Source organism: Mus caroli, unplaced genomic scaffold (genome assembly GCF_978045245.1).
Source record: "Mus caroli unplaced genomic scaffold, Mus_caroli_1 scaffold_14, whole genome shotgun sequence".
Classification (NCBI taxonomy): Eukaryota; Metazoa; Chordata; class Mammalia; order Rodentia; family Muridae; genus Mus; species Mus caroli.
Genome location: NW_028227269.1, coordinates 98,518,184 through 98,539,903, shown reverse-complemented (window position 1 = coordinate 98,539,903; position 21,720 = coordinate 98,518,184). Strand labels below are relative to the sequence as shown.

The 21,720-nt window shown below is 45.0% G+C and overlaps 1 protein-coding gene across 6 annotated transcripts in view; it reads left to right on the top strand.

Annotated features, from left to right (window-relative positions):
• Positions 1 to 21,720, top strand: part of Ttc7b (tetratricopeptide repeat domain 7B) — a 215,107-nt gene that overhangs the window by 50,983 nt on the left and 142,404 nt on the right. For 3 of the 6 annotated variants that reach the window (XM_029484579.2, XM_029484577.2, XM_029484575.2), the window contains exons 4-6: positions 4,023 to 4,153; positions 16,205 to 16,326; positions 17,204 to 17,227. In XM_029484579.2, coding sequence (XP_029340439.1) covers positions 4,023 to 4,153; positions 16,205 to 16,326; positions 17,204 to 17,227 — 277 coding nt within the window. The remainder of the gene's footprint in view (positions 1 to 4,022; positions 4,154 to 16,204; positions 16,327 to 17,203; positions 17,228 to 21,720) is intronic. The other 3 variants (XM_021179207.2, XM_029484578.2, XM_029484576.2) reach the window with 1 other exon arrangement.

Here is a 21,720-nt window from a genome sequence, read left to right as displayed (position 1 = left end):
ATACACAGCTGTCAGTAACAGAAGACAGTCCAGAGATGCACCATTGGTGCCCATCAACTCTCTAGGAAAGTACATTTCATCAGGGAAGGAAAATCCTCACTTGTGTGGAATTAGGAAGCTGGAGGTCTGTTTGCAAAGAAGTCAGTTCAGGCTGCACCTTGCAGCATATGTGAAAATGGTGGCACTGTGAATCACAGCCTGGCTTCCCAAGTCTAGAGGAGCATGCATGGTATAGCTTTGTTAGCCCAGCTCAGCCCATTTAAAGAAAACACTGGATTTCATCAAAAGGTTTTTTTTCTGCTATTTAAAAAATGTAAAACAAACAAACAAAAAACCAAACCAACAAAAAGAAACAAGAGGAGAAAGAAGAAGAAAGGAGTCATAGACTGCATAAATCTGCACACTTTTATTTAGAATATATAAAGTATCTCAAGCGAGTAAGAAAATTGGCCACCCTGTAAGTGGGTAAAAGATTTTAGGAGACCCTTGACTAAGGAAGACATGCAGATAATAAACACTCACAGGAACAGATGGGTAACGGTTGGAGTCAGCGGTGACGGAAGAATTACTAAACACAATGAGATGCTCTTTCCTGTCCTCTTTGGAAGTGCTGTTTAAAAGTCAGACAGTAACAGTGGCAGCTCTGAGGAGACAGCACCCACACACATTGCTGGGCAGATGCAAGAAGGTGAAGCCAGCTTAGAACAATAAATTGGCAATTAAAAAGTTAAAAAGAAACTTGTTGTGTGATCTAACAATTCTACCGTAGGTATCTGCTAGAGAATATTAAAAATATTTCTCCACATGAAAACTGTCCATGAATATTTATAGCTACATCGTTCACAATAGCCAACATGATAACAACCCACATGTCTATAAGTGGCAACTGGATAGAAAATGCACCCTATCAGAGCCATGGGAGGAAAGCTATGAAAAGAGAAACAGTATTTGCTATAAGCTGGATGAGCTGGAAGCATGCATGCAGAGAGGTCAGCTTCCATAGCCATAGCCACATGTGCCACCTTGCTTACATGAAGTGTCCAGAAGGAGTGAGCGATGGTAGTAGATTGACGCTCTGAACTGAGGGAGGGCAGGATGGAAACTGACTTAATCTGAGCAGATGAATACAAGAGTGAGCTCTGCACATCTGCCTGCCTGGCTAACTCCAGCCATCAACACCAGTGCTGCACACAAGAAGAACAGGGGAAGCACGCTCAGCCCTGTGGGTGCACAGACCTGATCTTAGTCATTTCTTCCAAGGCTGTAACTTGAATGTATGTGATCTAGAAGTTGTATATCTTGGTAGTTACTAAATTAAATTAAAACTTATGTCTCCAAAAAAAAAAATCCTACTCAATCATGTTTATAACTTCTCCAGTAGCCAAAACTAAGCAATCAAGCAAACTATTCAGTAGCCAGATAGTAAGTGCAATATTGGTAATAGCAATCGATCGATCGGTAATAGCAAGAGAAAGAAGTGAACTATGGAAAGACATGGAGGGGCCTTCGGTATGTATTGCTACCGGAGAGCAGCCTGGCTGTGGACTCCCTGATTCCAACTGTCTAGTGTTCTGGATAAAGCAAATTCTTAGAGACTGGAAGCTTAGTGGTTTCCATGAGGACCCAGATGAGTAGGTGGGCCCTGGACATTTTTAAGGTGGTACATTGTGTCATATAACAGTGGTAGATACATGATGCCATACATTTGTCACAATTCATGTATAATTTAAAGAGTAAGCCTTAACACAGCTATAGACTTTTATTAGTGAAAAAACAGGATCACAAGCCAGCCCTGTTATCATGGAGTACTGAAGAGGTCTAGTTTATCAGAGTCCAGCTTTACCTCAGTAAGGCTTTGTTTTAGGTTTATTTTATATCTATGGGTATTTTGCCTGCATGTCTGTCTATGCACCACGTGCGTGCAGTGCCCACAGACAGTATCATATAACCCAAGACTGGGGTTACAGATGGTTATGAGCTGCTGTGTGGGTGATGGGAGCTGAACCTGGGGCCTCTGGAAGAACAGCCAGTGCTCGTAATTAGTGAGCCATTCTTCCAGCCCTTCAATAAGACTTCTAAAACCTAACAGAAGCTCTGGCAGAGCTACTGTGGTGACAGAGCAGTGACTACTGACTCCCAGGGGACTATGCTGACTGCTGGCTCCCTATGAATAAAGGTGGCTCTTCTCTTTGTGCAGCCTGGTGCTCTCCTGTGACTATCTGTGGCCTAGGGGCATTTGCACTGTGCTGAGAGCAACTTGGATGATGCCCTTTTTCAAGAAGGTGCATGTGAGGTTTCAGGTTTTTTTTTTTCTTAATACTTTGTGTGTCTACTTCCCTCTGTGGAGTGGAGTTCACTTTGAATACTAACGTGTGTGTGTGTGTGTGTGTGTGTGTGTGTGTGTGTGTGTGTGTGTGTGTGTATGATGTATGTCATGTAAAATGGTATATGCCAGCCAGGAGACTAAAGACCCATTAACTGTCTGATTGAGGGAAATCACCTTCTTTATCATGACAGGTCTCCACTTCTTAGCTGTAAAAGAGAATTGATCTTTTTGGTCCCTTCTAACTCCAGACTCAGACTTCTAAATGAGCTGGAATGCATACCATGTCATAAGGCACTTGAGGCAACAGAGATCCTATTGTGAAAACCTGCTACTCTGTCCCCCACTGTGTCTGGTTTCTCTAGGGGGTTGAAGGTCGGTCAGCACGGGGGTCAAGAAGTGTCTGCTCGTCCTCATGTTGTTATTTTTCAGCTTTTCATGCTTTTGTACATCTCAGCCCTGAACTCTACCCTAGCAAAGAGTTTGCCCCATCTATGAGAAAAATACCTTCAGGGTTCTGGGTTTTCTCTTGATCCAGAACTGACAAATCAGCCTCGTGGTTTAATTACTCCTAAGCTTGTAGGCCTAAGTGTTGGTCCTAATGTAATAAGATTTCCCAAGTTTCTAAGTAATATTCCATCAGGGAATTGAAAACTTATTCCAAGGCATGCCCCAGTGACCTAAAGACTTCCGACTCACTGCCACGTCTTAAAAGATTCCATGTCTTCCTGTAGCACCACTCTGGGGGTGAAGGGGGGACCAAGCTTTTAACTAAAGGTCTTAGGGGACATATAAACTTTAAACTAGAATTGACAGGCTTGCTTATTTTTAAAAATTGTTGAAAAGCTTTGGGCATAGTTGAGTGAGGGTCTTTGTATTAATCAGAACCATCCTGGGACAGGGTGAGTTGGAGATAAGACCTTTAGTTAACTGCTAGAACCCTAAAGGGAGCTGCTGGCATACTTCCATTTGTGTCTAGAGTCCTGGGCACCTGAAGATCCAGTGGCATAGGTTTCAGCCAGACAGCTAGCAGGCCCCAAGCAAGAAGCCAGTTCTTCAGTTCAGACAGGGAAAGACCATGCTTGCCTCTCTCCCAGCTGATTGGATGAGGCCTGCCCACGTAGGGAAGGGAATCTGCTTACTCTGTTTACCAGCCCAAGTGTAAGTCTCATCCAGAAAACCCTACAGGCATCCCCAGGTTTGTCCCGATATCCTAGCATCCCATTGCTTGGTCATGCTGATGTATAAACATGACCACCATACTACCATACGCTTCAGGACTGAAAGAGCTCATGTGAAGGGCCCTCTCCAGTTCAAGCTGAGTATCAGGGTGAGCCAGACTGCATGTGTTGTGAATGGCCCCTTTTCTTCTGCAACTTTAGATGTTCCTTCTGGAGCTTCATTTTGATATTCCATTTTGTCTTTAAAAGAGAGGACAGTCAGGGTGTGGGTGCCCTGTGCCTTTAACTGAGAAGCAGAGAGAGGGGCAAGTGGATCCTTGGTTTACTCAGAGAACTCCAGACCAGCCAGTGTTACATAGCAAGGTCCTGTCTCATTAAAAGGAAGTCAGGATAGAGGATCTGCGTCTCCGATAGCCTCTTACAGAGCAGACCGTTCTGTGGCCCTGTGGATCCAGACTTAGAATTAAGTCCTATGAAAACCAACCTGTTCAATTTCTATGTATTTGCTTTGCTCTTAGGACTTTGTTTAGAGAAACTGCCTGTTTCGTCCTCTACCAGTAATCTCCATGTGGACCGGGAGCAGGACGTCATCACCTGCTATGAGAAAGCTGGGGACATTGCACTCTTGTACCTCCAGGAGATAGAAAGGGTAAGTAAGGCCATATATGTTCACTCCAACTGATAGCTCCCTGCTCCATGCGCCCACATCAGATTTTGGGAATAGCAGCCGACCATTAGAAAGAAAGCCTTTGCCTTACTTGTCTGCCCCGGCACAAACTCTGCTTGCATTCCTGAGTGTTACGGAGGAAGTGGTCATAGGTATGGTATTTATGAAAGTAACTGGGTCAGTGCCTATGTGCAGATACAGCAGTATGGGCTGGCCATACCTTTACCATTCTTCTTCTCCCCGGTTAAGATTCATGCATCTTGCCGGACGGTGGTGGCGCACGCCTTTAATCCCAGCACTCGGGAGGCAGAGGCAGGCGGATTTCTGAGTTCGAGGCCAGCCTGGTCTACAAAGTGAGTGCCAGGACAGCCAGGGCTACACAGAGAAACACTGTCTCGAAAAAAAAAAAAAATCCATGCATCTTCACACCAGCAGGTATTTGCCTGGGTTTTGGGTTGCTTTACTTGATAGTGTGGCAGAGGTCTTCTGGGTCTTTGACTAGTGTGTTTGGAGCAGGTTGTGTGTCTCCTGGGACTGTCTGTAGAGGACCGAGCAGTCAGGTGGTCTGTGTCAGGGTAAGGAAAAGTAGCAACTGACAAGAATGTCACAGAAGCAGAGACTGAGTGAGCAGAGTTGGCTTGAGGCTGGATAGGGTCAGGGATGAGGCCAGGGCTGGGGTCAGGGCTGGGGCCAGGGATGAGGTCAGGGGTGGGGCCAGGGATGAAGTCAGGGATGGGGCCAGGGATGAGGTCAGGGGTGGGGCCAGGGATGGGGTCAGGGATGAAGTCAGGGGTGGGGCTTCTTACCTGTTCAGAAGGATCTCTATCTTTCCAGCCTGCTCTTTACAGAGTTTCTTCTCAGCTCAGCCTTAGTTTTTCCCATCTGCAAAAGGCTCATAAAAATAGTCCTCTCATGAAGTTTGTGTAAAATGTCTATAAGGTCGTATGTATAAGACACTTAGTCTAGATCTAGGAACATACTAGATTCTTGGTGTCAGTAATGACAATAACTCTGGAGTTTCTTCTGTAGCAGTTCCCCAGGTGCTGGCCACAACTGGACTGTGATCTTAACCCTCTCAGATCCAGACACCACCTGTGGCCTTGTTTGAAATGGTAACCATTCTTTCAAGACTTGAATGTGATCAGAAGGTATGCTTTCCCTGAATTTTCTAGGCCTTGGTTTTCATAGTGATTAGAGGATGAAGAGGGACTACCTACACCTGGCTAGCTCTTGTAGTTTTGTTGTTTGTTTTGTTTTTACATGTATAGATGGAAAGTAATTCTTATGTAAATCATCTTAGAGTATGTTGGTGGATATAAGGAGAGTCAGAATTGTCTTTGACAGGGAAAGCAGAATAGAATTGCAGAAACTAAAGAGTAGATGGGAACTGTAGAGAATCATGTGACCTGGCCTTACCTAGCCATGGCTGTAGGACACAGTGTTTGGGAGTTCTGGTTGCTATCTGGCTCTCTGGCGGTATGTGGCTCCATCAGAAGGTCCTATGAGGAGTGGATTTTGTTGTTGTCATCATTCAGAGTTGCTGTACTGATTGCCAGGGACGTGATCATGCAGGCTGGTTTTGAGATCTGTCTCCTCCCGCTGCCTGCCTGCCATGGCCAGCACGTGGCTGAGGACACTGAGTTCATCTGGGCTGAGCTTGGCTTCTGGCTACATCTCAGCTCGCTCAGAGATCTTCATTTCTCAGCTTATAGTTTAGTTGTCCAGTTTGGAGCTGCCCTTCCCTGACAGGGACAAAGGGGTTCATCTGTCACATGTGTCTGCAAGGATAAAGGAAATGGCAGATGGGATCTACTGCCTGTTGTAGTCATTCCTAACTCCCCAGTTACTGTTGAGTTCTTCAGCTGAGCAGCAAGGAAGTTCATATAATCATGGAATTCAAAAGACGCCTCCCCTCCTCTGTGACGATAGGAGGGCTATAGTGATCATCAGAGATATATTTTGAAAAGAAGATTAAGGCTCCAGGATACCCAGCAAGTTTGGTCAAGGCTATATTAGAAATCAACTCTTTCATGACACCTCGTTAGGTCTCTAGGCCACTTCATGGTCACACTGGACTGTCACCTTCTCACCATCCACACACCCTCCCTATGGAATGCAGTCCACAGGTACTGGACTGTAAGAACCTTGGCTTCAGTATCAAGCTCCTTCCGCAGCCTACAGAGAAGTCTCAGCCTTTCTACATGATTATTTCTGGCTCTGACTTTTTAATATGTGGTTCCTTCATGGAACTGCTCAGACTTCAGCAAGAGGGAGGTTGATGAGGGAAACATCTGTTTCTTCTGTAATAGGAACTCAAAACATTATATGATGGTCAGTCTAGAAACTGGAAAAATTGGGCTTAGTTCAGGGATTTATAGACCTTATTTGTTTTTAAATCTTTGATCTCAACTGACTTGATTTTGAATGTTTAAAGAATTATGCTGAAGTGAAAACAAGAATAGACTCTGAAAGGAGTAAAAACCCTGGCAAGTCTGGGACAAACAGAGCTTGGCCTTCAAGCCGTTCTCCTGGGAGGAAAATTTGATATGCTTTTGCCTTGCTGGTCACTGGCAGAGGCAGAGACAAGGTACAGTGTCTTCTCTGCCCTCCTGCCATGCTGAGGGGAGGAAGTTGCTGTCTGCCAGGATTTATTGGCATTTTATTCATGACCATTGGCTCTTAAGTTTGTTAATTAGGGAGAATAAAGTTTTGGGAGAACGTCACCCACGGAGTTGCTGTGCAGAAGGGCAGTGACTGTCCCTTCAGCAAGGGCTGACCTCACCCTTCTCTTGAGTCTGCAGCTTAAGCTGTGAGAGGCAGCAGAACAGGCCCGTGAAGTGACTTGGTGCTGGAATCCTGTTGCAGACGCTGCTTAGCTGTGAGACTTGAAGGCATGTCACTTAGCCTCTCTGTGTTCAGGAGTCTCAGTACTTCTATAAATAGCTGCAGTAACTGGCATGTCATTATTGTGATGAGCAGCCAGGTCATGTATTTCCCAGTACATTGTTAGCCACACATCAAATATTAGCTTAGTGTTCATTACACCCTCTAAAGTTCCCGATGTGTAGATGAAAATCTGGAATATTACAAGTACATTGTCTTATTAGGAATGTAGAGACAAGTTTATGAAGAATCTTTTCAGGGTCATGTAATTGCCTGTTCGTCTGTTTCTTGTGCTTCAGCTTTCTCTTTTTATAGCAGAACTAGCGGGAGTTGAGTTATCTGATTTCAGAAGCCTAGAGATCTGTCCTTTACAGAGGATGGTTGTATACCAGGTAGCATGCAGGGTGCTGGCTCTGGCTCTTCTTCCTCCTTGTTCCAAATGTGGAAGCAGGGTCAAGGGAGATGAGTCCACGGGAGCTGTGTGTTAAATGTTTGTTTAGAGTTGTCCTTGTTAAGTTAGGGTCATAGAGACACGGGCTGATGATGTTCTCTGATAGTTATCTGAACGAGAATGAAATATAGCAAACATATGTGCAAAATAATTTGATCAGACAAATCAAATCAGATAGGGTTATCAGTGATGCAGGGTGGCTTTGGTTAGTTTCTATTCAGATCGAGGCAGCATGCCAACAGCAAAGTTTTCTGCCCTGTAAGGTACTGCTGGCAGTGCAGTGGCATGGATAAAGATGACCTCATCCCTGCTGTCATAACCTGAGCCCTGCTTTTGGCACATGAAGTCACCCTGTCTTTGGGCTTTGCATATACTGCCTGGCCAGCTGGTGGTGGCATTCTAGAGCAGGAGCAGGGCCAGGGTGCAACTCTACCCTCTGCTGACAGTTTATTTCTTCACACCCAATTTTGGAAAAGAAGCTAAAGCTAAACTGCCAGGCATTGGAAACTGTTTCTGGGCCAGCTTAGTGCTACAGTTCCAAGAAGAAACACCAAGTCCCCAAGTATTACAGAGCGCACCCCATTCCCTCAATGAGCAGCTCAGAGAGCACAGGTCACGGCTTGACTCTATGATGTCTGCCATGCAAGGGAACTTGAGTGGCACAGCTGAGTGATGGATCCAGAGTGAATTAGATTAAGGTCAGTGTGTGTCTTGAATTCAAGCTAGGTGCTCTGCTGAGAGAGGCAGAGCCTGAGCTGAGGAGGACATAAGCCATTGCATTCATGGCTTCCCAAGGTGAGACAGTGGAGAGACCATGTCTACCTTGCTCTCAGTTCCCATCACTTCAGCCCGTTCAGAGCACAGAGATGGAAATGGCTAGCCTCTGCTCTAGCACCACTAATTTTGAGCCTGACATCTGGCTGCCTGGACCTGTGTCTTAGTCAGGGTTTCTATTCCTGCACAAACATCATGACCAAGGAGCAAGTTGGGGAGGAAAGGGTTTATTCAGCTTACATTATCCACATTGCTGTTTATCACCAAAGGAAGTCAGGACTGGAACTCAAGCAGGTCAGGAAGCAGGAGCTGATGCAGAGGCCATGGAGGGATGTTCCTTACTGGCTTGCTTCCCCTGGCTTGCTCAGCCTGCTCTCTTATAGAACCCGAGGCTACCAGCCCAGAGATGGCACCACCCACAAGGGTCCTTTCCCCCTTGATCACTAATTGAGAAAATGCCTTACAGCTGGATCTCGTGGAGGCATTTCCCCAACTGAAGCTCCTTTCTCTGTGATAACTCCAGCCTGTGTCAAGTTGACACAAAACTAGCCAGTACAACCTATATTGTACAACATTCCAGAAAAGTCTAGTAACCAGAGAGGAACAGTCACTTATGGTCATGTTTGTGCCTTGTTTTAATCAAATCATCCCTCTGTCTGCCTTGTTCTCAATTTATATTACATTTTACATTACTTTCATGGTTATATAGTATTTCAAGTGATGCCTTATTATTGGGTTTAACTTGGCATCTTCCTTCAGGCAGCTTTTCCATTGCTTTATTTACATTATTTCCTAGGGGCAAATTTCCAGAAGTGGGGTATTTTTACCACTCTTGTTACCTTGTACTGGGGCCGTTACTTTGGCAGTTCAGGAGACTAGGTGTTGCTTTGCATCTTGGCAAGTCGTTAGAAAATTATTTTCTAGGTGAACAGAGTGTTTTACATGCTTAGTTCACATTTTTAATTATTAATGGGATTGACATTTCCCCATATTTGCTTAATAATAATAATAATTATTATTATTATATTAAAGAATAGTATCAGTGAGATATAACTCAGTGGGGAAACGTGTTTGCTGCCAAGCCAGAAGACCTGAGCTCAGCTCTATCAGGCAGGCAGGACTCCCGTGCTAGGAGAGAATCAGCTCCTACAAATTGTCCTCTAACTTACACATTTGCTCTACAGTGTATGCAATACCCCTACACTCAATAAGGGAATAAATGTAATAATTTTAGAGGATAGTGTTGCTGAGGCATGATTTACACATTGTATAATTCATCCATTTAAATTGTATAATTCTGTGTAGCTTTTTATTTATGTGTTTATTTACATAGATGAGATAGGATATCACCTAAGCTCACATCATCCTGCTACGTTAGCTCCTGAAGTAGCTGGGACCACAGGCAGATGTTAGTGTGCCCAGCTATCTGCACTGTGATTGTCTTCAGAGCTGTGTGAGCATCTCCAGTATTTAATGTCAGGATATTTTCATCCATCTAAAAGGAAGCCTTGTACCTGCCTGCAGTCACTCTGCCTGCAGTCACTCTCCACTCTGTCCCTTCTCACAGCACTGAGCCCTTGCTAACCTTTCTGCTCCTGTAAATGTGCATGTTTCATATAAAGTCATATAGCACAGCGTGATCTATGGTGACTGGCTTCTTTGACTTAGCATAATGTTCTCAGGATCTGTTGCTGGTATAGCAAGCATCAGTACTTTTTATTGTTATGTAATCTTTAATTGTATTTATTGTATTTTGTATTAATTCATTTTTTGTTTTGAATTATGTGTCTGTGTGTGGTTTTGTACATGTAAGGGCAGTGCCTATGAAGGCCAGAAGAGAATATAAGATCTCCTGGAGCTACAGTTATAACCATTTGTTAGCAACTTGGGTCCTCCACAAGAGCACTACACACTCTTAACCATTGAGTTCTATTATCATCATCATCATCATTATCATTATTATTATCATTATTAAAACTTGAATGTTAGAATACCACCCCATCTAGGATTTCAAAAGTTTTCCAATTTTCCATATTTAAAAAGAATTAACTCCCAAATCAAGATTAGGGTTCAGTTTGATATAGTGAATATGACTAAAATTTTTGTTGCAAAATTCAGTTTCTCTTTGGGTGGTTTGAATGAGAACAGCCTCCCTAAGCTCATAGATTTGAATACTTGGTTTCCACCGAGCGGCACTATTTGAAAAGATTCAGAGGTGTGGCCTAATTAGAGGAAGTGGTCACTAGGGGTGGGGCTTTGAGGTTTTGAAAAGCCCATTCCAAGTCTGGTGGCTTTCTTTTCCTGCTGCCTGGGGATTCAGAATTCTCAGCTACTTCTCCAGCACTATATCTCTCTGCATGCTCCCCTACTCCCCTGCCATAATGACAGTGGACTAAACCTCTGAAACTATAAATCACACCCATTTAAATGTTCTCTTTATACGACTTGCTGTGGGCATGGTGTCTCTTCGCAGCAATAAAACACTGACTAAGACAGAAGTTGCCAATGGGTTGTGGAATATTGCTGTCACAGGTCTGACAATGCTGTTTGTTGGCAGAATGTGGATTTGGAGACTTTGAGAAAAGCAGTTAAATGCTCGACATGGGGCTTAATGTGTCATACTACATGGAGACAGTGCTACTGAGAGCAAGGTAGGTTGTGAGGGCTCAGCTAAAGTGGAGTCAGAGGAGGAGAGTAGCAGGTGAGGGCTCAGCTAAAGTGGAGTCAGAGGAGGATAGTAACAGGTGGCCTAGAGAGGCTAAAGTGGAGTCAGAGGAGGATAGTAGCAGGCGGCCTGGAGAGTGTTCTTGTGGTATTTGGATGAATAATGGGGCTGCTTTCTGCCCTTATTCAAAAAAGTCTGCCTGAGTCTAAATTGAAGAGTTTTGGAATAGTGGTGTTGACACAGGAGATTTCAAAACAGCCTAGTATTGACTCTGTTGTGTGTTTTTAGTGGCCAGTCTTATGCAAATCTATAATGAAAAGGAGCAAGCTGAGCAAGAAAATATTTAAAATTGTACAATTTGAGGGAAGGGGGAGCACCTGGAAGTGTAGTAGAGCAAAGTCCAGAGGTGAGAAGTTTAAAGAAAAGCCTGGTCCTGGGTGCAGTGAGGGAGTGGCCTTACGCCAAGGCCCCATCCAGCTGAACATCCAAATTATACAAAGAAATTAAGCCAGGCGTGGTGGCGCACGCCTTTAATCCCAGCACTCAGGAGGCAGAGGCAGGCAGATTTCTGAGTTGAAGGCCAGCCTCGTCTACAGAGTGAGTTCCAGGACAGCCAGGGCTACACAGAGAAACCCTTCCTCAAAAAAAAAAAAAAAACAAACAAACAAAAACCAACAACAAAAACCAACCAACCAAACAAACAAACAAAATTATACAAAGAAGTTAAAGAAAAGCATAGGGCAGTGCCTCTCAACCTGTGGGTCACAGCTCCTTTCGGGGCAGACAAACAGAAAATGCAGATATTTACACTACAATTCATAACAGTAGAAAATTACAGTTAGGGGTTAACAATGAAAATAATTTTATATTTAGGGGTCACCACAACATGTGGAACCTGTGTTAAAGAGTCGCAGCTTCAGGAAGGTTGAGAGCCAGTGGCTTAAGTAGTGAAGAAAACCAACAGAAAGCTGATGCAGATGTAATTGAAAGAGGCAAAATCCAGCCTCAGCAAGCAGCAAGACTGGCAGCTTGCCATCAGGGTGCCTAAGTGAAGAAACTGCAGAGCATGCCCATAAGAACCTCCCCACCTCAGGAGGACGCAGGCTCTCAGCCTGTGTGAGGAGCTCTTTGATGGGGGAATACTCAAGACAACCCTGAAGTCAGAGATGGCGTTGGGCCAGTGTGAAGCCAAGATGAGCTCCAGGGAGAGATGATACCTGAGGGCACTCTGTACTGCGCTCCCCACATGTTTATGTCCAGGCATTCAGTAAATTGCATGAGTTAGCCAGGAGCTTATTACAAAATAAATAAAATTAGATGGTTTTGCCCAACTGTAGGTTACTGTAAGTGTTCAGAGCATGTATAAGGTAGATTAGGCCAAGCTGCGATGCCCAGTTAGCTATATTAAATGCTTTTCCAACTTATGATAAGTTTATCAAAATTAACCTCTTGGAAATTGAGGAGTTTCTCTAAGTATTATATGCCATGATTAAGAGACCGTTCAGGAAGATGAGTTATCATCTTAATGGAGTGAAGCATGGTGGCATAAAGAAACTGTAGTCATTTCAGTACATTCAAAGAAAGCATTTGATAAAATCCAACACACTTTTTGCTAATGAGAAAAGGCAGCCAACAGTCTAGAAGTGGGTGGGGATTCACTCAGCCTGAGGTAGGGTGTACATCCCTAAGATCAGGATTCACTCAGCCTGGGGTAGTGTGTGCACCCCTAAGATCAGGGTTCACTCAGCCTGGGGTAGTGTGTGCACCCCTAAGATCAGGATTCACTCAGCCTGGGGACAGGGTGTACAGCCCTAAGATCAGGATTCACTCAGCCTGGGGTAGTGTGTGCACCCCTAAGATCAGGGTTCACTCAGCCTGGGGTAGGGTGTGCACCCCTAAGATCAGGACAAGGAAGCTAAGGTTTGGTTGCTTCTGCTTGATGTGTTGCTAGGGATTCTTTCGTTGTGTTTGGGCAAAAGCAGTGAAGAGCGTCTAGATCGGAAATGCCTTGTCAGATCATATGATTGTATATACATAAAATCCATAGACACAAATCTGTCGGAGATAATAAACTCGGCAGGGTCATAGGACATCAAGGTTAGTACATAAAGCCATGTGTTTCAGCAATGAATGACACTGTACTTAAAATTAGAGCATGTCCACTAATATCAAAAGATTAAAATCTATAGGAATACATGTAACAAAAACATGTGAACTACGACGGGGTTTTTTTAAGTGTTAAGTAGAGAGGGCCTCCTCCTCAGTAAGGGAAAGATGATCCGTGCACACGGCTTCAAGTGCTCAGTCTGTAAAGTGGTAGCACCCTGGAACCTGATCCACAAAGTCTGAGAAATTATCAAAACATGATCTACTTTTTCGAAGAAGAAGAAAAATCAACAAGCTGATTTAGAAATTTGTATGAAATTTCAGAGGAGCCAGAGCAGCCAAAACAACTCTTTTTTTTTTTAATTTATTTTTTTAATTAGGTATTTTCTTCATTTACATTTCCAATGCTATCCCAAAAGTCCCCCAGACCCTCCCCCCGCCTCCCCTACCCACCCACTTACACTTCTTGGCCCTGGTGTTCCCCTGTACTGGGGCATATAAAGTTTGTAAGACCAATGGGCCTCTCTTCTCAATGATGGCCGAGTAGGCCATCTTCTGCTACATACGCAGCTAGAGACATGAGCTCCGGGGGTAGTAGTTAGTTCATATTGTTGTTCCACCTCTAGGGTTGCAGATCCCTTTAGCTCCTTGGGTACTTTCTCTAGCTCCTCCATTGGGGGCCCTGTGTTCCATCTAATAGATGACTGTGAGCATCCACTTCTGTGTTTGCCAGGCCCCAGCATAGCCTCACAAGAGACAACTATCAAAACAAGTCTTGAAATAGACAAATCAAATTGAAAGACAAATACTTCCTGACCTCTGAACTTACTGCAAAGCTACTGTTACCAGCACTCGGCATAGACCTGCCTGATGCAGCTTGGTGGTAAAGTGATGGTTTCAAGGCCTGGTTTCAGTCTTTAGCACCAAAACCAAACCAAACCAACCAACCAACCACAAGGGCATCCAACTATACCTCTATCTATCTATCTATCTATCTATCTATCTATCTATCTATCTATCTATCATCTATCTATCATCTATCATGTATTTATCTCAGACATTTACATAGCAATATAAAAATGGTAACAAAAAAGTGAGAATCTTAAATCTAAAAATAGCAATGTAATAAAAATAAATGAAGCCGGGCAGTGGTGGTGCACATCTTTAATCCCAGCACTTGGGAGGCAGAGGCAGGCGAATTTCTAAGTTCGAGGCCAGCCTGGACTACAGAGTGAGTTCCAGGACAGCCAGGGCTACACAGAGAAACCCTGTCTCGAAAAACCGAAATAAATAAATAAATAAATAAATAAATAAATAAATAAATAAATAAAGGAAAAGTCAAAATAGAAAGTATGGATGCACTAATCTTACTATCTATATCATGGGTCCTTAGTTACCATATAAAGCTAAAATATGTAGGTAAAAACTAATTATCTCTCCCTTTCCTTACATGTATATAGTTTTTATACACACATACTAATGTACCTGTAGCTACAATAAAATTTGTATTTAACTTTTAGACTTTTAATGAATTACATGAACAAAATTATCTTGGGAGTCTGGAAATACAGTTTGGTGGTAGAGTGCCAACCTGGCATTTGTGAAAACGGAACTGGATCCCCACTACCAGGAAAGAAGTTCCGGATTCCATGACTACTTAGGTTACACTTTAATGACTTTTGTCCAGATTAACTAAATTACATGTAATGGCTTAAATTCAAAGCTAGAATTTATAAGATGGCCTCTTTTTTTTTTTTTTTGTAAAATGTTTTTGTCTCTGCTTAATACATATGTACAGAGAGATGTCTGGATTGTTACCCAGCAGATGTTCACATAGAATTGTGAGGTCGTTTTTAATTCCATTTGGACGGTACTGAATTATTTTTACTTTTGAATAATACTGTATTTCAAAAGTAAAAGCCGTTGTCAAAAGGACATAAAGAACGATCTGGAAAGGTTCAGGGTTGGACCTCCAAGTTGCACAGTTGCTACATGAGTCCGACAACCAGAAGACCTGGATTAGAAATCAGACTGGGGAGTTGGTCACATGCCGGTAAATTCTGAAGCTCAGAGTAATGGATGCTGTCATCTTAAGCTAGACAAGGAGAGAATGGGAAAGAAAGAATCTATGCACCTCCAGCACTCGGCACCTGGCAGAGAGGAGCTGCAGTGCAGTAGAGATGCCAGTCCCTGGGGAAAGAACACTGCAGAGTTGGGCAGGAGCCCGGGCGTTGGATTAGCCGCTGGGATGTAGTGTAGAAGCAAGCACCTGGGTTCCATTCTCTAAGGATGGGTTCCCGGTGCGGTGCGTTCCTTTGTGCCCCAAGGAAAGTCTGTAGATTAGAGAGCCAGCATTTGCTTCAGTCTCTTATACTTGGAGAGTAATTTTAAAACCTTTAGGGTATTTGGGTTTGAGTCTTTTAAGGAGCTACTGACTTCCAGAAAACAGGAGCAGCGTGTTTGCATGTGTGGTTTTTAGTGTGCCATGGGTCTGATTCTCTCTGAGAAATGCTTTGACTCCCAAGTTTAAAGAGAGTTGCTGATGTGTGTTTACAGTTCACAGCTTGGAAGTCTTTCACCTGAAGAGTTGGCAGCTTTGTCTGTTCTGTTCTGTTTTTTTGTTTTGTTTTCAGAACTAAAGAGTAAATCCTTTTTAACCTGGTTACCCATGGTTTCCCAAGGCCGTGCTTAGGGAGAGAGGGTTAGTTCTTCAGTTCTTCCTTTGATGTATGCAGATAGCACTCAGCCCTCTGCCTGAGCCGGGAGAGTTTGTGTTCTGGTGAATTCCAGAGTTAGTGCCAATTGCGTCGTGTGTCTGCCTGCCTGACCAGAGCCATTGGTGGGCAGTGACTTCCCGCTCTTTGCTGAGACCGGTTCTGCTTCACTCAGCCTGCCTGGCAATGTCCTGGTGTTTAGCAGAGACTTCAGGTGTGATGATTCTGCTGGTACCATGCTCTGAGCTCTCAGAGTCTGCTTGCTATGGGGCTGCCCAGGTGGCCCCTGTGGTAGGAGTCTTCTCGCTGCTAGTGCTTGCACTCAGAGACAGCACCTATCGTCGGCTGTTCAGGTCTTCCAGCGTGTTTGGAGCTAGGGTCTGAAGGGAGTAGGCATTGATCTGTACTTGATTAGTTTTTCCAATTCTCTCCCCTTCTAGGTAATACTAACTAATATTCAGAACAGAAGCCCTAAGCCTGGCCCTGCTCCCCACGATCAAGAACTAGGTTTCTTCCTAGAAACAGGACTTCAGAGAGCCCATGTCCTCTATTTCAAAAATGGGTAAGCTTTCTTTGTTGTGGTTGCTTTACACTCATTTCCTAAGAAGGAAAATCGTCTTTTAGTATGCGGTCTCTGGCTCAGATGTTAGAACAAAGTGATTTTAAATGTGAATTATAAAACTGGGGAGATGGCTCAGAGGGTAAAGTGTTTGCCCCACAAGCAGGAGGACCCAAATCTATGTAAAAAGTAGGCATGACGAGGGTGTGTCTACAACCCCAGTACTGGGCAGTGGAAACAGGTGGATCCCAGAGCCTAGCTGGTCAGCTAGTCAAGCCTCACCAGTGAGCTCCAAATAAACCAAGGGAGAGTGTGATAGGATAAGAGAGCACACACACACACACACACACACACACACACACACACACGCACGAATGCATACATGCACGAGTCTACTGTGTGTTACAATTGGAATGTTTTGTAAAAAGAATGAACATTGTTTTTTTTGTGTGTGTGTCCTCTCTACCTGACTCTCTTGACTTCCTGTGAAGTTTGAAGGTGGGAGAGGAGAGAGGAAGACACTTGGGTGACTGCGAACTCCAAGGGCTAGTGGTGCTGATGGAGCCATGTCTGAGATGCCCTTTCTCCATGTGAATGACACTGCCTCTCCAGTTTGTCAAGGGAACCCCAGCACTCAGAATCCCTTTCTGAACAGTTCAGAAAACTGGATTTGCCAAGCAAAAGAGTTCAGGGCTCTACTATTAGGAACTTTTCTCCTCAGGCTGCCTTTGAGAGGGTTAGGAAAGGGATACAGAATGTGGATAGAAGGGCTGGCTCTCTAAGGCTTTGACATCTGGTTTCCTTTTGTGTTGTTCTTGTGAGAACTGTGCTGATTCTGTTCCATCTCTTCAGTTGTCCTTGTTTTGACTTTGTGCTGCAGGATAGATGTGCATGAAGACCAACAGTAGGTATCTGCTTTCCCTGTAGCTTCTCCACGGCTTTGCATGGGAGGCCCCTAGACGCCTGTCCCCTCCCTCTAGGAGTCCAGTAGTGCTTTGACCGACAGGAGGGACACAAGTCGCCCTCTGACACAGTGAACACTGGAGCTAGCTGCTCTCTCTTCATTCTCAAGAGCTTTAAACCTTGAGGTGTAGCTCTCAGAAGGGTCAGCCTGGTAACTCACTCCTGCATGCACTCATTTTATATTCATGGAAAATAAAGTCTTAGATTCCAAGTCTTAGTAAACTCTTTGAGAAGAAAGATCTACTTTGCTCCAAAGTTCACTGGTTCCACTCAGCATGGCCCACCGAAGACCATAACAAATGTCCCATGGTTTGGCTAGCTTTGTGGCTTTGGCACAAAGAGGCTCTCAAATATGATCTCATCTGCCACTGACTGAGATCGTCTGAGCAATGACGCATGTCCCCTAGTCTATTTTCTGCTTCTGTAAATGAAAGGAGAGGGAGGGGGAAGGGGATGTTTTTCTAGTCATCTGGTTCTTCTCCTTTTTACAATAAATGGTGGCCATCGCAGATAAACCTTCTTTATCTCTACTGTGTGTGTGTCTGTGCGTGGGTGTGTGTGGGGTGTTGATATGGAAATCCAGAAGGAGAAATCAGTTCCATTGGGAATCCCAGGGGCCAAGTGGCTATCTTCTACAGGAAATGCCTTCTGTGCGAGTAACCGTGTGGGCTGAACCGCTCATTTTGATCGTTGAAGCCTGTTTTAGGGAGGTGGGTTGGACATGGGACCACTGGGCTCTGATCTCACCATTGGAAATGCCAGCTGCCCACTGGGCTCAACTAAGGTAGTTATAAGGGGTTTGCATGGGTCTCATATAGTGGATTGCTTTCTGACTTATTTCCTTTACAGAGTTTTCCTTTACTAAATTTGAGGAAGTGCCCTCTGACGCAGCCCTCTGGGGCTGCGTACCTTTGAAGCCTTTCTTCTTTCCTTACACTCTCCTCCTTCTCTATCCTTCACAGACCAGCTACTCCAAGGGCTCCTCCCATCTGCAATGTTCACAGTCTGGGCTTGGCCACACTTGTGGGAGCTACTACAGATGTGGAGGTGGGAGTCCATGTTGAAGCCCAAAATGGTTTGGGATGCTCCTAGTTCCCTCGGGTGCTTGGCTCATGTTGGTGGGATCCTCAGAGCCATGGGACCACTCAGAGAGGGTCAGCTGTCATCGGACATTGAACACCGTGCAGGAGCTGCTATCCTGTGTTCTGGGGCGTCCCACAGTTCTGTCTTTTGTGTACTGCTTTTTTGTCATCTCTCTCTCTCTCTCTCTCTCTCTCTCTGTGTGTGTGTGTGTGTGTGTGTGTGTCTGTGTGTGTGTGTATGAACAGAGTGATTTTCAGTGGTAAGAAAATGCAGTGTAGACGAGTTTGGTAATGAGAGGCAGAAATGGATAAAATATCTTAGAAACGTACGCAACTCCATACTTAGCATTTGGGTAATTCTTACAAACTCTCTGAGTTGTGGGAACAAATCTTACCTCTGCTTCTGAATTGGTTTTTAGCAGGGAGGGTAAGCATTGGTTAAAATGAAAGTCTCTTGGCATTTAGGAGGCCAGCCTATTAGATTGTGCCATTGGCTAAGGTACCTCTCATTCTGCACGGGAGGCCCTTACTCAACCAAAGCAGCATGGGTGAAGCAGACGTGGGGCTCCCTGAGGGGCTTACAGGCTGTACAAGAGCTTTCAGAAGTCTGTTTTTATAGGAAACAAACAGACCACTAATCTCTATTAAGCACGGGCTTCAGTATGGTTTAATGTTCTTAGACAATCTTGTTGACCTTTACAAAGTATTTAGATCAGCTCAATATAGCCTAGATAGAGAAGGCAGAAAAAGAGGCTTCAAGGCCTAGGATGGGGACAAAGAGAGAATCAGGTCTGGAAAAAGGGAAATCAGAAGCTTGCTTTTCAACTTGTTCTATTTGATTTACATCCTGAGGGGTAGCATCAGCAAGGAAAATGTACAAACATAGACAGAGCCTGAATTTGAGTCTTAAAGCTTGCCTTTTGACACATAAATATGTTCAAAGTCCAGAGACAGTGAAATCACTGAGCACATAGCATGACTATCAAATCGTGGTCGAGGAAGCCAGCTCAGGGACCTGCAGGAAGTGGGAATGGGGTAAAGAGATCTGGGAGAGAAGCCAGCAGAGGCAGGGGGCAGGGGGAAGCTGTACAGGTGCTCTGAGAGCCAGGAGCAGAGGTCACCTGCAGAGTGGTCCTGAGCACTTAGGGAAGAGGAGCAAAGGTTGAACACTGCCCGACAACAGAAGACACTGTGACCTTGAGAAGACCAGGTGGAGGGCAAGAGCAGAAGCTTGCCTGGAGAGAGCCAGGCACAAATGATGCAGGAGAAAGTGACCTTAGGTCATATTAGTCAGGGTTCCCCAGAGTCTCAGAACTAACGGAACATCTCTGTATATCCAGGGAATTTATTGTAATGACTTACAGTCTGTAGTCCAACTAACCCAACAACGGGTAGCTGGGAATGAGAAGTCCCACGAAGCTAGTTGTTTCAGCTGGTCTTCTATATAGACTGGAATCCTGAAGAAATGGGTTCCAAAATGTAAGTGCAGGCAGGTGAAGAAGAGACTTCCTTCTAATGTTCTCATGCAGGCCTCCATCAGAAGGTGTGGCCAGATTAAAGGTGTGTACCACCACACCTGGATCTAGGACTTGCTTTGTCTCAGGCTGACCTTGAACTCAGAGATTTGCTTGCCTCAGTCTCTTGGAATTAAAGGCATGTAGTACCTTGCCTGGGCCCAAGCTTTTCATGGCTACTATGCCTCAAGATCTCCACATCAAGATCTGGGTCAGAAGCCTGTGTTTTCCAGCTTCAAAATCTGGATCACAGGTGGGCCCTCCATTTCTGGATTGTAGTTCATTCCAAATGCAGTCAAGTTGACAACCAGGAATAGCCATCACATACGCAGTTAGCCACCCTGGGAAGCACAGTTTCCCTTTACACTTGCTTTCTCCACGTAGAATTCCTGCTGGCAGGCTGGGTAAGATGGTGGGAGATCACACGCCAGGTGTTCACTGTCGCTGTGATAAAACACCACGACCAAGAGTGAGTTACAGAAGGAAGAGTTGGCTTGGGAAAGTCCATAGGGGAGGCGTAGCAGCAGGTACCTGGGGCAGGGAGCTGAGAGATCACACCTCTACCCCTAAACACTAAGCAGACAGGGTAATCTGAAAGTTGGCATGAGACTGTAAACTTTCACAGTCCAATCTCAGTGACATGCTTCCTCCAGCAAGCCTCTACCTCTGAAAGGCTCTGGGACTTCCACAAACAGCACCACCAGGAGGCGACCAAGTGTTCAAGTACGTGAGTCATTGCGGGACAGTGGTCTAAGGAATATGCTTAGAGAAGCTGTTGACTCCTGAAAGTGGAGTGCTTCAAAGAGATAGGAACAGGGTAGTTCATTTGGCCAGAGTCTAGTGCCCACAGCCCCATGCTGCCATTTCAGTTGGACTGATTTTTTTTTTGCGGCTTCGTGGTTACAGGTTGTATCCTGGGAAGTGGGGGTTGGGGGGTAGAGAGGGGAGGAGTCTGAGTCTTCAGCTTCAGGGGTGGGTTCTGTAGAGGATGATGTAGTAGGGATCCCCTTCTGTATCTCCCAGCTGAGGCCACTGGGATGCCATATGTCACTCGGGCACTCACATCCCTGGAAGACTGGACCCATGTTCACCTGTCAAGCTTTCACTTGGGCTGTTTCAGATGGAACTAGTGACCAACCGCTGTGGTTGAGGAAGTCCTGGAACTGTCACAGCACTCAGGGCGTCTCCACCAGCTCTCTCTCCATTACTGAGATCAAAGTATCTCAGACATCTGTAACAAAAAGAATCAGTCAAATCTCTGTTGTGTTTAGACGTGGCCTCAGGTCAGCTTCATCCCTTCATGCCATCCAAACTTGACTCTGGAGACGGAAGAGTCCTTATCAGTCTTAATGATGAAACCCAGGCTCTTCTGACCTGGTGATGGAATATTGCCACAGTGTGGCTCTCGCTTTCAGTGCTTCACCAACGCACTGCAGTGCATCAGGATCCTGCTCCTCCAGAAAACTTTATTACTGCTGCCCAGGTTGGGGCAGCCATGCTTGTCTGTCCTTAGCTCCAGAAGGATGGGGTAGGTCACTGTAGGCCAAAGGAGGGAGGGCTGAGCTAACTGGCAGGTTAACTGCATCTCATAAAGGCCCATCCCAGAGAGGGTTCATTCAGCTATACATTGCTGCTTCCCTACCCTTAAACAACTAGACTTCCCTGAAAGGTGATCTCTCTCTCTCTCTCTCTCTCTCTCTCTCTCTCTCTCTCTCTCTCTCTCTCTCTCTCTCTCTCTCTCTCCCCACCGCTCCCCCTCCCACCTCCCCCTCCCTCGTCTCCCCCCCACCCCCTGTGTGTGTGTGCACGCACACACACTCGAGTATTTATTCATCTGT